The sequence below is a fragment of the Pseudomyrmex gracilis genome, unplaced genomic scaffold, assembly GCF_002006095.1.
Source record: "Pseudomyrmex gracilis isolate BER0280 unplaced genomic scaffold, ASM200609v1 scaffold_45, whole genome shotgun sequence".
Taxonomy (NCBI): domain Eukaryota; kingdom Metazoa; phylum Arthropoda; class Insecta; order Hymenoptera; family Formicidae; genus Pseudomyrmex; species Pseudomyrmex gracilis.
Genome location: NW_018020629.1, coordinates 458629 through 473164, shown reverse-complemented (window position 1 = coordinate 473164; position 14536 = coordinate 458629). Strand labels below are relative to the sequence as shown.

Below are 14536 nucleotides of genomic sequence, written 5' to 3'. Positions count from 1 at the left end.
AAGACATTTTCAGATAATCTGCAGATTTGCAGAATAAACGCGAGAGAGGATAAAAATGATTATGATTTTTGTTCTCAACGAGCGTCATGTCGATTTATAACAACTGCAATTAAAGATAAACCATTAATATATATATAGTCAGGAAGGTGGAAGCTATCCGTGCTACGGTTGAAAAAAAAGTAACCTTGCTCTCGAACTATTGCGTTTGTTTTTAAGTTTGCAAATCATTCTGTATACATATATGTTTCGATTTTTTTCCATCAAGCCAACTAGACAGCAAGACACGGAGACAAAAAATAATATGTCTGCATTCTTTTGCAAATCGGAACAACCGAGCACAGATAGATGGCAGTTCTTGTATCTTGTTGGCCAACACCGAGATAGTGAGAGTACGCCACTACCATAGTGGCGTTGATAATAATAACGCGATTCAATCATATATTCTTAGTAGGAATTGTCTGCCAAAGAGTGTTTTGATGTCAGATTATACTTTATAACAGATCGTACTGTATTCATATACTGTAGTTTTATATCAAAAAATTTATCAGTGAAGTATAACTGCTGATGATACTTGTGCAAACATAATGGAAGAGTCAAAGAATAAAGTGCAACATTTGAACGACGTTGAATATGTAAAGTTTGCCAAAGAAGCATTCGATCGGAAATTATTCCCGGACGACTTCGACAATCGGACACTGCGAGAACAATGTACCTGGATAACTGAGAATAGTGTTAAAGTCTTTCCAAACATCCCACAATCCTTGGTAAACTTGTTACCGGCCTCCTATCACGAAATAAATTATGACCGATCGCTACTGGAAAAACCTATATGGTTGGACATGAATAAATATCGCAGAGGACACAAATTTGTGAACGATCATTATGGTTCGGTGGCAATTGCCATGTTGCTGGGAATTATGCAGGTCTACAGTTTCGACTATGCTCTGAAACCAATGATTGTATCAAAACGTTCAGACACGCCATATTTAGGATTCAAAAGGTATTTCTTTATATTTTTTCTTCTCTCTTCATCGAAAGTCAGTTTGACAGTTGTCCTGGCATTAGCATGTTATTAACATTTTAACGATATAAATTCCATCTACGCGCTACCTAAATACGGGCAAATCCACCGTAGTTTTAACTTTTAATAGACTGTTTGACATTTGAAAAAAAAATAAATAAATTTTCATAAAAGTTAATACTACGGTGGATTTGTCCATATAAATTTGTTTATGTCATCGGAAACGTCTATCAGTCACTGTTGATTATTAGTAGTAAAAAGGACGGGGGGACACGCACTGTGTGTAACAAGAGTTTATTTTAAAAAGGTTCCTTTCTTTCTTATACAGAATTGACCGAAAAAAAAACACTGCGCGGTCGCGAGTGCGATAATTTTAAAGAAAATAGCATAAGATTATCTTTTGAATACTATACTATTATTATACAGCCAGTATAGCCGCAGAAGCTTGAAGAACATTTCTTAACAGTCATAATGATATACGATAAGTGTTTTTATTAAAACACTTATCGTGTTTTAATAAAGTAGTTTTAATAAAAACACTTATCGTGTGCTATATTATACGTCTCGTATTCAAGAAACAATTTTCTTGAGCATAAGAATGAGACATTCAGTGTCGCACTTATAGACATATATGTTTTGTTCAGACAATAATAATCTGCGGATTATATTTTCTTACATGCATCATAATAAAAATGTGATTGTAAAACGCTTTGTACATGCTTTTCGTGATTATTTATGCGTTAATAATTGAGTGTTTTCTAAGATATTATCAATAATGTAACAGATATTTGTCGACCGTACGACGAATCTTAAGCTGGTTCAACGGAGAGCCATGGATCAAAGGAACAGCAGCTTATAACGACATGCAATACGCACGTAAAATGCATTATTTTATGAGAAAACAATTGCGCGAACTCACCCATGAAGAAATCGACAATTTGTCTAATATTGCGGAACCGTGGTGTCCCGATCGCGAGTTACTGTTAAAGGATTTTGCTGCTGCGTGTCCATTTCAGAAGATCGAGTACCGTCCCTACATCGTGATGAGCAAATCGTCGCATAAACCGAAAGGAATAAATAACGCGGATTCGGCAGTTGTTCAATGTAGTTTCGCAAGTATGGTTCTACTCTTTTCGCAATATCTTGGAATACATGATGCGACTGATGAAGATCTAGAAGCTTTTGCTCACATGTGGAGATGTTACGGATATTGTCTCGGAATAGAAGATGAGTATGTCCTATAGTAACTTTTTATATGATACTTGCAAGTTTTTACACACACACTTTTTCTCTCGTGAATTTCTATATATTTAATACTTCTACTATTAATACTTTTATGTGTTACATATATTGGTATTAAAATATTATATTCAAACTAGGTATAACTTTTGTCGTGGTAGCCTCGATGAAATAAAGCAACGTACACGAGATGTGTATGAAAAGTGGATAATTTATAATTTGAAGGATATTTCACCGGAATGGGAACACATGACGAGATGTCTCGTCGAATCTGTCAATTACTATCCTCTCGTGTACGCGCCTTATAAAGTAGTGGTATTATTATCTACAGACATATTAAATTTAAATATGTCTAATTTATACGCATCTCTCAGTTTTGCAGAATGGATAGCTTACAAAAGTTGGACGTGAGTATCCTAGTGACAAACTCAATTTGTCGCGCAGTAGCAATTCTCTGATCTCAGTATTTGAGAATTTATTACATCAGTAATATAATCCTCTAAGATTTCCTCTTTTCAATAATTTCAGATTTCTACTACGTCATGGTTTAAAAGTTTCCTTCATTCGATATATCTTTAACAAAATAATGCATAACGTACTGAATGCAGCGGCGAATTTCAGTTCAGAAAAGCTAGCAAAAATTCAAGAACAATCAAATAAACAGTTAAAAAAAACAAAGGCGTAAAAGCCTGTATAGTAATATACATACACCAATGTTATAATGGTTAAGGATAAAACGCGCATGCGTGTGTGGATAAATTAGTTTAGTTGCAAGGTAGTGGATATATAAGTTAGTGTTAAGGTATTTTAGTTAAAATAGTTTTTTAAAGTAGTGTGTAAGTTATTAAGATTGACGTGGTGTGATGTAAAGAAAATGTAACTCTAAGGAGAACTTAATAAATATTCATCCATCAATGTTATGGAAAAAGCATAATTTCATTAGTTTTTTTGTAAAAGTATTTAAAATTCTTATGGAAAATTTGTAAAAAATTTTTTGTTGTTTCTCTCATCATCGCAACGAATTTTGATAGTTCACGTAGTTGAGACAACTGTTGTTGCACAAAGCAATAAATATTAATACATAGTGCTAATGAAAAAGTTTATTTATTTATAAAAAGCATTTTATTTATTTATAAAAAGCATTTTATTTATTTATAAATAACATTTTTTGCACACTCTTTCAATTCTGTCTGTATAGGACTTGACTATTTTAAATCTTTCAAAAGTACCTTTATACATTTGACAGTCTTTTATACATCGAAGCACTCAGAATTGAATTTCGAGCTCTAGTTTGTTGTTTGTCTATTGTTATTTGTTTTGCGATTATTTATTTTCGATACTTATTGTAGCTTTTATCGTTTTTACGAAGTCTGAAATCAACTTGCGAATCAAATAGTTTATCACTTTTACAGAAACTATAATTGAACAACTTCAAACGATGTACTGTTTCTCTGACGTGTATTTACGCAAGCGCGATCCCACAAAATTATTGTCCGACATATGTTTGTCCGTAAAACATAAGATGTTTTCAAACTTATCGAAGGTAATAAAACAAAATTTTATAAAAAATATATTTACGTTAATTAAATAAAGAGCATTTTACAATAAAAAGTATTTATATAATATGTATGTAATAATATATTTAAAGTTATTTTAACGTTTCCAGACTTTTGGCACACTTTGTACACATGTACACATGTAGTTTGTAAACAAATATATATATACAGTCGAATCTCTCCGTAATTTTCATACTCTGTAACTTCTCATACCCCTCCATTCGTTTTTCGCGCGTGAGGAGAGCCTTTTCCTATTACTTTTATCTATGGATAAGTAGTATATGTAGAATGAAAGTTCCACTTGCCGTTCGCAACACTCGTGAAATCATTTCATTCTTGTTTTTCACCGAACGTTGAACAAAGATAGGTAACGCTCACAAGTGTTGCGAACGGCAAGTGGAACTTTCATCTTACTTATCTTCGTTCAACATTCGATGTAAAACAAGAATGAAATGATTTAATGAGCGTTGCGAACGGCAAGTGGAACTTCCATCTTACATATTAATATGTGCGCGTATAAAATGCGCAGTGATATCACTGCGCATATGTATATTCTGTTACTGGCAGAACATATTAGAACAAATCTCACAACCTTGAGAATATTGTTGTAGAGATACGCACACAAGCGAGCAGCCGCTATGTGTCCGCTCAGCGTTTTGGCGAGCGACTGCTTACTTGTGTGTGAATCCTCTCTACAATGATGTACTCGAAACTTTTTCTGGTGGGGAAACCTGTAAAAACCTTAGCTATTTCTAAGTTCAGTACACATATGTTTCTTGTTGATAAAAAAACAATAAATGATAACATGTACGGACATATCTTATGTATTTTTTTTTCTCATTTTCTCGCATCAAAGTGTTGTAGTGTTACAACACACTACAGAAACTCGTTTAAGCATATATATATGGCAAGCAAGAGCTCTCATTTTTAGTAATATTCTGTCCGTTCGACGGAGAGTTTTAATCAGTTCTTATTTCAGATTACTTCAGATTACAGCTTCCTACGATTATTAGTGCTAGTGAAAAAGTTATTCGAAATACATACAAGATGGGAAATAGTGATACATTTGATAATAATATTAAATTCGTAAATCTATTCAAAACGTACGCCGGCCAGAATGAACTTCCGAACGAGTTTGATACTTGGACCGTAGACAAACAGTACAGCTGGATAAAGCAGAATGCGTCGAAATTCTTTCCAAATATACCGCAGTCGTTGTATAACTTTATTCCGGGTTTTTTTTGCGAACTTGATAACACTCCCTCTCTCGCAATACCCGATTGGATGGACTTGGACAAGTATCGCAGAGGACAACAATTTGTGCAAAACAATTACTTCGCAATTTTTGTGACTAAAATACTTAGTCTTATGCATGTGCGCACTTTTCTCGACGCAGCAAAACCAGTTATCCTTGGTGGACGGTCACACACTCCATTTTTAAACTTCAAGAGGTAAAGATCCACAAAATTCCGTGCTTACGCGTTAACAATCACGTTAACCGTTTTATTTTACGCAACCATCGCATAATAGTGACATTTTTTTCATCAATAGTGTATTGGTGTATGCAAATAAGTTAACTACGCATAAGTTGACTAAGCAATCGCGTGTAGAAGATCAAAAGTCAAGAAAGTTTTGTTATCTTATCTGTTCGTAAATACGTGCTGTGTTTATTGGCTTGAGTATGAAAATAATAAGTAGTTGTTTGTTAGATTGTTACGTACCGGCTTAGTGATCTTGCGGCTTGAATCCAGGAGCTGCGAACACAGAGATCCCAAGTTCGAATCCGCTCTCACCACTTAAGGATTCTTTTCCGGGCCGGTTCCCTTTAACCGATTTATCGAACTAAATCGGGTTTTTAAAAATTAATTCGAGTATAATCCCGAATTAACCGGCCTGGAAGTTCGCAGTCTAAGTTGTCAGGTCTGCAAGTAGAGAGGTTCCCTCGAGTCTTTACCTTCAGATTGTTTCTGGCCGGTTCTTACAGTCGAATACGGCTCCCCAAGGCTCTGGGAGGTGGACGCCCAGAGAGATCCAATTTATCGACTGAAATGCGAACTGAATCGGGGCCTTAAAGCCTCTTGCATAATGCGAGAGAATAGTGATAGCGATAAGCAACAGACACAGAATTCCAACTCGTCGGAAAATTTATCGCTATTGCTTATTTCGTTTTCTGATCTGCATTGATACATGTGTATTTTTATATGTTAGATTCCGCTGTTCCTACCGTTATTTATAGATATAAACTCTTTAAAACTGGTGTTATTTCTATCGCTATCGCTATTCCTTCCATTGTGCAAGAGGCTTAAAAGCGAGAGTCAAAGAGGAACTCATAAAAACTGGTCTAGATGACATTTTAGTGACTTTCGTAGCCCTACCCGCTCGAAACATACCAGATTGTTACGTAAAGTAACAATGGTACAGAAAAAATAATAATAAACTAATATTAAAAAAATAACCAATTAAATGAGTAAATCAAAATCAGTTGCGTGGGCAAAGTGTCGAACACCATGTGTGCTTGCTGAGACTCTGTGAGACTTTAGCAAACTATGGTAAAATAACGTTTTTTCTTGAATTGGAAAAAAAAAAAAAACAAAAATTCATATTTTCTAAATTTTCTGCTTTTTGAGATTTTACTTATTACAATCTTAGAAAACTAATTCCGAATGCATAGCGTATTGTATAATTCGATCGATGTAAGAAAAAAAGAAATTTTCACAACACTGGAATTTTATCATCAGATACTATGATAAAAAAAATTATTTAAAGTCTTTCAGTATATCTACGTATACAAAAAATAATTGTGCGCACTTATATTTCAATATATACAGAATTACAGTTCAGTATATTTCGATATGTGACGGATATGAGATAACATTTCGCAACTTTTGACGTGACCTCTTCTTTGCAGATATCGCTCGACTATAAATAAAATAATGAATTGGTATAAAGGAGAACCTTGGATTAAAGGAACACAAGCCTACGAAGACATGCAGGCAACACGTGGAATGCATACAGCTGTAAGAAACAAAGTGTCGCGATTGACTCGCGAAGAACTCGACGCAGCGTGCACATTCGCGAATCCATGGTGTCCGGATCGTGAAATACTTCAGAAGGATTTCGCAGAATTTTGCCCGTTTGGAAAAACCGGATGTCCTTACACCGCGATCACTGAACTAGCAAAGCCAAACAGACCGATAGATTTCAATAACGCTGACATGGCGGGCGTTCAAGGCGCGATAATATATCACACCTTGCTTCATCCAAAACGTGTCGGAATACATGACGCGAATGATGAGAATCTCGAAGCCTTCTGTCATATGTGGCGATGCTACGGATATTTTCTGGGTATAAAAGACGAGTACGTGCACTTCTTTTTAAATGTCCCGTAATTTTCCATATTGTATACTTAAGATATGATTTCTTTATTAAAAAAAAAAAAAAAAACTAAAATTTCTTTCAGGTACAATTTTTGTCGTGGAAGTCTCGAAGAAATAAAACAACGTACACGAGATTTTTTTCAATACTGGGTAATACCAAGTTACATGGACTTCACACCCGAATTGGAGCATATCGGAAGATGTTTTACCGAATCCTTACCCTACTACTTTCCTTTATTGTATATACCTTTCAAGGTATATTTATTATTCATTGCAGATGCAATAAATACAAAAATGACACATTTACATGCGTCGCTTAATTACGTAGAAAGAATTGTTTACAAATTCTGGACGTGAGTATAATAACTCTTGTATCTTAACTTAAATACACGATTAGTATAAGACTACGTCCCTTATAGTAAATATTTGGATTCAATCATGGTTTTGGGTTGACGAGCGCAAAATTTTTTCTGCAGACTTATATATGTTGCTTTTGACAATCCATCAGCAGCTAACGGCCAGTCTGTTATCCGTCCGACATTAGTTATTATTATTCAGTTTCAACAACATGTTATTTTTATCTTCTGTATATCTGACTACAATTAAGACGAAAACATCTCACTGATACTTATTTAGTTTTCCATTATCAATTTCATTGTCACTTGTGTGTAGACAAGTGTCTGAAAATTGATTAGCATTTTGTCAGATTTTGTGCTCGATTTTTCAAAACCATTATTCCGAATGTTTATTATCGTTTTTTTTTAGCGTTTGTGTAAATAATGAAACACACATTTTCTTTTGATGACGTTTAATACTTTTGATATGATCTAACTATTTATTATTAATACATTTTTAGGTTCCTATTATTCCGTGCACTTCAAGTGTCAATCATAAGAATTGTTTTTAATACGTTTGCGAACAAATTACTTGAAAAAGCATTAAACTATAAACCGGAAAAGCTAGCAGAGCTTCATGAGAAATCGAAGAAGAAAGTACCAGATTTTTTGATCAAGCGCGTGCAGATATCATAAGATGAATGTTTTTGATCTATGTATATATATGTACTAATTTTGTATTTTCTAATAATTCTAATAATAGTTTCTAATAATAGTTTTGTATTTTCTAATAATTTCTAATAATATACATTAATTTAATGCAATAATTATTAACGATCTTTTACATTTAACTGGCGATATGTATCAATCTAGACTATATAAATTCGGAATTTGCAGTTGTGTAACCTTATAGTTGTAATAAATAAAGATTTAATATTATTCCTATATTCTGTAATTGTACTCAGTCCTTACTGTAACAACGATTTTTTTCATTTTATATAATAAACTACCTATTTATCTAATCATTTAGATCAGTATTTAAATACGTGTAACACACACACATTTACAAAGAGAGTGTCCGGATTAAAAAGTAATTACATACAAATTCTTTGTCAATTACGTTTGCTGTGAAAAAACGTGGAGAAACAGCTTAGAAACATAACAATACTTACACTAGTACAGAACACTCATTTTGGTACGGATGATTTTTTTATGTTAAAATCATATGCGTGTCGCGAAGTTGCTTTCAATTTCATATGAATAATCTCAATAGTTTATATATATAAGTGACAAAAAATTAATATATTACTTAGTGTTTCTCGCTATCCAAAAACTTACACCGCTTTGATCGCTAATTCCTGCTAAACGACTGGAGCATAAACTTCGATGTATGCAATGATGAAGCTTTAATTAACAAAATATATTGAGTATAAAGATATTTACTTTATTATTCTGTTTTTTAACATTTATGGGTGAATGACATAAAAAACTCTACATTTGTTAATCCAGTTAATATAGAAACAACGTTGCGACATAAAAAACATAAATACGCAAAACAAATTATGTTAAAAAACTACTTATAATAAATACGGTTGTATCAAGAAAATTAAAAAAACGATGTAAATGAATTGGTAGCAATAAAAACTGCTTTAAGATGTTATCTCAGAAAGACCGCGCTCGCAAATTATCAAGTAACTTTTGATTTCTGATTTCAGTCAATCACTCTCCAATACGCAATTCAAGATAATGACAGAATTAATTGTTAATTCTTGCTTCATTGCTAATTATATATTTTTATTTTTAATGATACTTCAAGCACTTGTTTTATACATATAAATCATACGTATCACCAGTGATACGTATGATTTAAAAATCTTACTATTAATTTAATGCTTTGATAACGTGTGCAAAAAAGAAAGAAAATGAATATTATCTTAATATAAACGTCAATATATTTATATAATGTATGTACATGAATATTTATTATCTGAATATAAACGCGTCAATATATTTATATAATTAATTATTCAACGATTCAGCGTAGAAAATCATACGCAGTAGTAATGTAGGCATAACTGAACGGTTTGCAAGATATTTTGCAGGTAAACAATACTCAAAGCGGTTTTGTCCCAAACGTTTCGACTATATATTGAGTCTTCTTCAGTGGATACTTAAATTAACAATAATTCACATCATATAATTGTAACAGTCAAATTGACAGACCCTGACAACTGACTCTATCGATTTTATAATTTGACTGTTACAATTATATGATGTGAATTATTGTTAATTTGAGTACCCACTGAAGAAGACTCAATATATAATCGAAACGTTTGGGACAAAACCGCTTTGAGTATTATTTACCTGCAAAATATCCTGCAAATTGTTCAGTTACGTCAACATTACTACTGCATATGTATTTATATAATGTATGTACATTCATATCAGTTACAGTTTGTTAGTCTCGTTTCTATAACGTCGCGCAAAGGAAGACTGACAAACTGTAACGGCACTATAGAATGACGCTCATATCTCAATCTCCCAGTTTTGGGAATAAAATAACAAAACCGTTGGCGAACGAAAGTGAAAACTTAAGCGAATGTGAAAAACAAGTGTTGCTAATGAAAAGCACATTTGATTCAAAATTGTTTCCCGATGATTTCGATACGTGGACTACAAAAGAACAATACAGATGGATAAACGGAAATCTTCGAAAGTTTTACCCAAATATGCCGGAAACGTTATTGGGATATGTGACCGCTGTCTTTCGCCAAATTAAGTTTGATCGATCTCCGGTGGAGACGCCCGAATGGCTAGATATAGAAAAGTATCGAAGAGGACAAAAGTTTGTACGAGAAAATTTTCTGGCAATTATTGTCAACAAACTGATCGGTCTTCTTCACGTGTATTGTTTCACGGATGGTCTAAAACCGATTATTATAGGAGGAAAGAGTCATACGTTACAATTGGGTTTCAAAAGGTATTTCACATCGCGTATATAAATTTTATTAATAATTCATAAAACACATAAAGTTTTCCTTTTGAAACATAATAACAATCGCGATAAGAGATAACAATCTTTTAATATTTAATCTTTGATATTATCAAGCTATTTGCGACATATTACACGTACTGAGCACTTCGAATTATTTATATGTTATCAGCAATGTTGTGCATCAGATTTATATTCTGATATATATATTTTTCTCGAAATAATTTTGCACAATTTCGAAGGTACTCTTTGACTATGATGCGAATACTTAGCTGGTATCTTGAAGAACCTTGGGTCAAAGAAACGCAAGCCTACAAAAACATGCAAACTACGAATAAATATCATCTGTTAATGAAGAACAAATTGTGCCAGCTCGATAACGAGCAAATCGACGCCGCGGCCACACTCGCGAAGTTACGATGTCCGGATCATGAGATGCTTTTGAAAGATTTTGCCGCGGCGTGTCCTTTTGAAAAACCTGGACAGTGTATTTATCCTTTTTTAGATAATTCGCCGTACAAACCGAAAGGTGTAAATAATGCGGACATAGCAGTCACGCAGGCCAGTTTTGCCGGCATGATTGTGCTTCGTCCGCAAGACATGGGAGTGCACAATGCAACCGACGAAGATATAGAAGCCTTCTGTCATATGTGGAGATGCTATGGATATTATCTTGGACTAGAAGACGAGTAAGTAATATTTGAGAGAGAGGAGACGAGCACATAAGTGACGTATGCCTTATATGCGATTGTGTTTGTTATGCACACTCTGTCTTGCGTCGCTAATGTTACACCAAATCATCAGGTACAACTTTTGTCGTGGCAATTTGGCAGAAATAAGACAACGTCTACGGGATTATTACGAATATTGGGTAAAGTCTAATCTTAAGAATGCCTCAGTTGAATGGGAGCACATGACGAGATGCTTAGTCGAGCCTATGAATTTCTATCCTTACGTGTATATGCCTTACAAGTCTGTGTTACTGATCGCCACGGATTTATTAGATCTAAATATGCCGCGTTTATACGCGTCTCTTAGTTATCCAGAATGGATCGCTTACAAGATCTACAAGTAAGTATAATTTAGTGCATAACTGCGGATGGATTTTTAATACAGTAATCAATTTTTTACGAGAATTTTTTTACATAGACTACCGATCATATATGTATATACACACGCGCGCGCGTCATATCATATAGTATGTAAATAAATTTTTATTTCAGAACGTTTTTATAAAACAAATATATATTTAGATTCTTATATATATATATATATATATATTATATATATGAACTAGACTGACATTATAGAAATTGTTTTGATCGAAATTGTAGCTTCGACAAAGAACATTAGGTACAGGAAACACTTATGTAAATTGATGATAATAAATGTTGTCTGTTCATAGTCCATTTTATTGCACAATGTATCTCAATGTCAATGCACATGTTCACAGATTCGCGACTATAGTAAATTTATAAGACAACGTAGAAATCATCATTGAAGTGTTGTACTTAACATCATTGAAGCTTTGTATAATTAACATAAATTACTGACATACGTGGCAATAAAATCTGTTTTGATCAATGCATATTTTAATATTTGATTTAATATCAAATAGTGCGATAAATTATTCTGGAAGACTATTAATATACAACTTCGACAGATCTGAACATTTTTATTTTAGAATGTTTTAATAAGACGGATCTTTCTCTGTCACTATGTAAAAGATTAATAAATATAATCCGTTCTCAATTTCATCAACACTTATATTCAGTCATAACACTCGTATATTCAGTGAATTATGAAACCTACTTTACTTCTTTTTTATTTGCAGATTTATTCTTCAATATGGTTTAAAGGTCTCTATTGTAAGAGAAGTTATAAACAAATTTATAATTCGCATATTTAAAATAAAACCCAATCAAAAGTAATCGAAGAACTTTGTCTTATTTTGACATTGGTGAACACAATTATCACCCAACATTTTTTTATTACTGTGTAAAACTTTTTTAATCACGTTGTACGTATATTTGAGTTTTTTTGTGTAAAATTTGACACAGTTATTTTCTGCGCAACATATCAATTGTGAACATTATGATTTTTTAAATTACTTATTTCGTCAACGCTCTGAAGAAAATCAGAAATATTAGACGGCAAATTTATTTACAAAAATTATTTATAAATAAAGAAATTTTCAGCATTAAATATTGTTTATTTTAGAGCTACTTTTATAATGTGATTGTTTATTATCTATTAAAAGGAAAAATATAGGGGTCAGAATATGTTAACATTGCAATGACTTGTTACTGCTGTGATTGTCATACAAGTAAGAAATAAAGATTGTGTCCTAAAATTGTTATCAAAACTGTAGTTTTTTTCTTCCACCCGTTCAGCGGACTAAACTGTTGTGTAACTGTTGAAAGATTTTCTGCTAAATGTCTTTCGGTGATTTTTATTTTATGTATTTGCCGACAGATTTAAGCAGTCGCCATGTTTCGCAGAGAAAAGAACATTCAGAAATGTATGTAAAACCGTCGGAAGAGTAGCGTAAGTAATAAATACTGAGAACTGAGTTGTGCTGAACGCGACAATAAATTACAAGCTGAATCATTTCGTACTTACGCGCGAAACTCACAACAAGCGTCGTTCCCGCCGTTGCATCGCCTGATTATTCGTTCGTCGTTTGATTGGTCTTCGCTTTAGCTTCTCACACGCATGATCCGTGTGCATATAACATGTCATCGCGGTGTTTGTCAGTGCTGTAAATATGCGCGCATTGTTAACCGCGTGAAGGAGCCGATACATTCGCGTTTTCGCGTAGCCGTGAGAAAGGGATTTTTGCACGCTGAAAATTAACGAAACATGTAAAATCACGCAAATAGGACGCGAGAATATCTGATATCTTGCGAGTCACGTGCGTGACAATAAAAATTCGGCACGTATTCCTCACTCACCGCAATGCCGCTGAGCCGTTTGGACGCCGTCTACAGGAGCATATTGCTCACGAAGTTCTTTACAAAAGGTTGGGGTAATCCTGAGAATTTGAAGAGGTAAGCGAGTTAACCCTGATCTCCAATTTACAGTGTCACTCGCTGCGCATTTCACGCCTTAAATTGAATACAAATACATAGAAGAATGTCGTTGTTATCGTCGTGATGTTAGATATATATATATATATAGGGTAACTGTCCCTATTAGTGTGCCTGTCCCGATTAGTGTGCCTTTATATTTAAATAAATATTACAGAAAAACAAGTGAAAATAAATAAGTAGAGTATTTTTTTATTTATAGTTATGATATCAATGGATTTTTTAAAATAGTTCATTTTACATTTATAAATATGTAAAGTATAGTAAATATTTTTTAAAAATTTATACTATGATTTCGTCAGATAAACCAGCTTTTCTTGTCCAAAACCTTAAGCAAAAGTCACCGTTTATGAGTATATAATATTTAATATTGAATGATGTACAACAGTTAAAATGTACTTTACGTAAGAAAAGGGTTTGATTTTGCAAAAAAATGCAATTTAAGACACTTTAAAGCATTTTATTAGCAATAAATGGTGTTTTCACAAACAAGGACAAGATTTCATGGCTTGTCCCTATTTATGTACTTCAGCCGGCTGTCAAACGTAACCTTGTTACGTTTCTATAGCAGTGTGAAAGTGATGAAGTGATGAAGTTTTAATAAACTCTCTCTAAATCTGTAAAATATATATTTTGTATTTTTCTTTCAATGAACTATTACTTTATTTATTAGTCATTGCTTTGCATTAAATTATTAAAACAATCTTTTTTAAATATTTAACATTGATAGTTATCATTACTAGAAATACAAACATATATACATTTGTTTCATATAGTTTTGTAACATTTATTTAACTAAAACTTCATAATTATGAACAAATACACAAATAGGAAACTTATAATTTATATTTATAATTTGAGATGGACACAAACTGAGGGCTCACAATTAGAGACTAGCACACAAACTGGAGGCACATAATTTGGAAT

The 14536-nt window shown here is 33.0% G+C and overlaps 4 protein-coding genes across 5 annotated transcripts in view; all 4 read left to right on the top strand.

The window, feature by feature from the left end:
• The first annotated feature begins 227 nt into the window (after window positions 1–227).
• LOC109853304 lies at window positions 228–3199 on the top strand. Its single transcript, XM_020425252.1, has 4 exons — window positions 228–1000; window positions 1806–2252; window positions 2401–2667; window positions 2789–3199. Exons 1-4 carry the CDS (start codon window positions 585–587, stop codon window positions 2943–2945), a joined length of 1287 nt encoding a protein of 428 aa, XP_020280841.1. The 5' UTR covers window positions 228–584; the 3' UTR covers window positions 2946–3199.
• A 1536-nt stretch (window positions 3200–4735) lies between these two features.
• Window positions 4736–8452, top strand: LOC109853303. The gene is made up of 4 exons (XM_020425251.1): window positions 4736–5267; window positions 6725–7174; window positions 7277–7546; window positions 8050–8452. Exons 1-4 carry the CDS (start codon window positions 4864–4866, stop codon window positions 8222–8224), a joined length of 1299 nt encoding a protein of 432 aa, XP_020280840.1. The 5' UTR covers window positions 4736–4863; the 3' UTR covers window positions 8225–8452.
• Window positions 8453–9998: 1546 nt separating this feature from the next.
• Window positions 9999–13113, top strand: LOC109853305. The gene is made up of 4 exons (XM_020425253.1): window positions 9999–10508; window positions 10763–11209; window positions 11325–11591; window positions 12355–13113. Exons 1-4 carry the CDS (start codon window positions 10048–10050, stop codon window positions 12449–12451), a joined length of 1272 nt encoding a protein of 423 aa, XP_020280842.1. The 5' UTR covers window positions 9999–10047; the 3' UTR covers window positions 12452–13113.
• A 248-nt stretch (window positions 13114–13361) lies between these two features.
• LOC109853301 (protein ABHD18) overlaps window positions 13362–14536 on the top strand; it is a 9753-nt gene continuing 8578 nt past the window's right edge. For both annotated transcript variants that reach the window (XM_020425250.1, XM_020425249.1), the window contains exon 1: window positions 13362–13570. In XM_020425250.1, the coding sequence (XP_020280839.1) occupies window positions 13479–13570 (92 nt within the window). In that variant the 5' untranslated portion in view covers window positions 13362–13478. The remainder of the gene's footprint in view (window positions 13571–14536) is intronic.

Excerpts from the sequence above, each read along its gene's own strand:
- LOC109853304 (XM_020425252.1), top strand. The coding sequence starts at position 585 with ATGGAAGAGTCAAAGAATAAAGTGCAACATTTGAACGACGTTGAATAT. Across the intron at positions 1,001-1,805 it reads CCATATTTAGGATTCAAAAG|ATATTTGTCGACCGTACGAC; the intron begins GTATTTCTTTAT and ends ATAATGTAACAG. Across the intron at positions 2,668-2,788 it reads ATAGCTTACAAAAGTTGGAC|ATTTCTACTACGTCATGGTT; the intron begins GTGAGTATCCTA and ends CAATAATTTCAG.
- LOC109853303 (XM_020425251.1), top strand. The coding sequence starts at position 4,864 with ATGGGAAATAGTGATACATTTGATAATAATATTAAATTCGTAAATCTA. Across the intron at positions 5,268-6,724 it reads CCATTTTTAAACTTCAAGAG|ATATCGCTCGACTATAAATA; the intron begins GTAAAGATCCAC and ends TCTTCTTTGCAG. Across the intron at positions 7,547-8,049 it reads ATTGTTTACAAATTCTGGAC|GTTCCTATTATTCCGTGCAC; the intron begins GTGAGTATAATA and ends ATACATTTTTAG.
- LOC109853305 (XM_020425253.1), top strand. The coding sequence starts at position 10,048 with ATGACGCTCATATCTCAATCTCCCAGTTTTGGGAATAAAATAACAAAA. Across the intron at positions 10,509-10,762 it reads TTACAATTGGGTTTCAAAAG|GTACTCTTTGACTATGATGC; the intron begins GTATTTCACATC and ends ACAATTTCGAAG. Across the intron at positions 11,210-11,324 it reads TATCTTGGACTAGAAGACGA|GTACAACTTTTGTCGTGGCA; the intron begins GTAAGTAATATT and ends CCAAATCATCAG.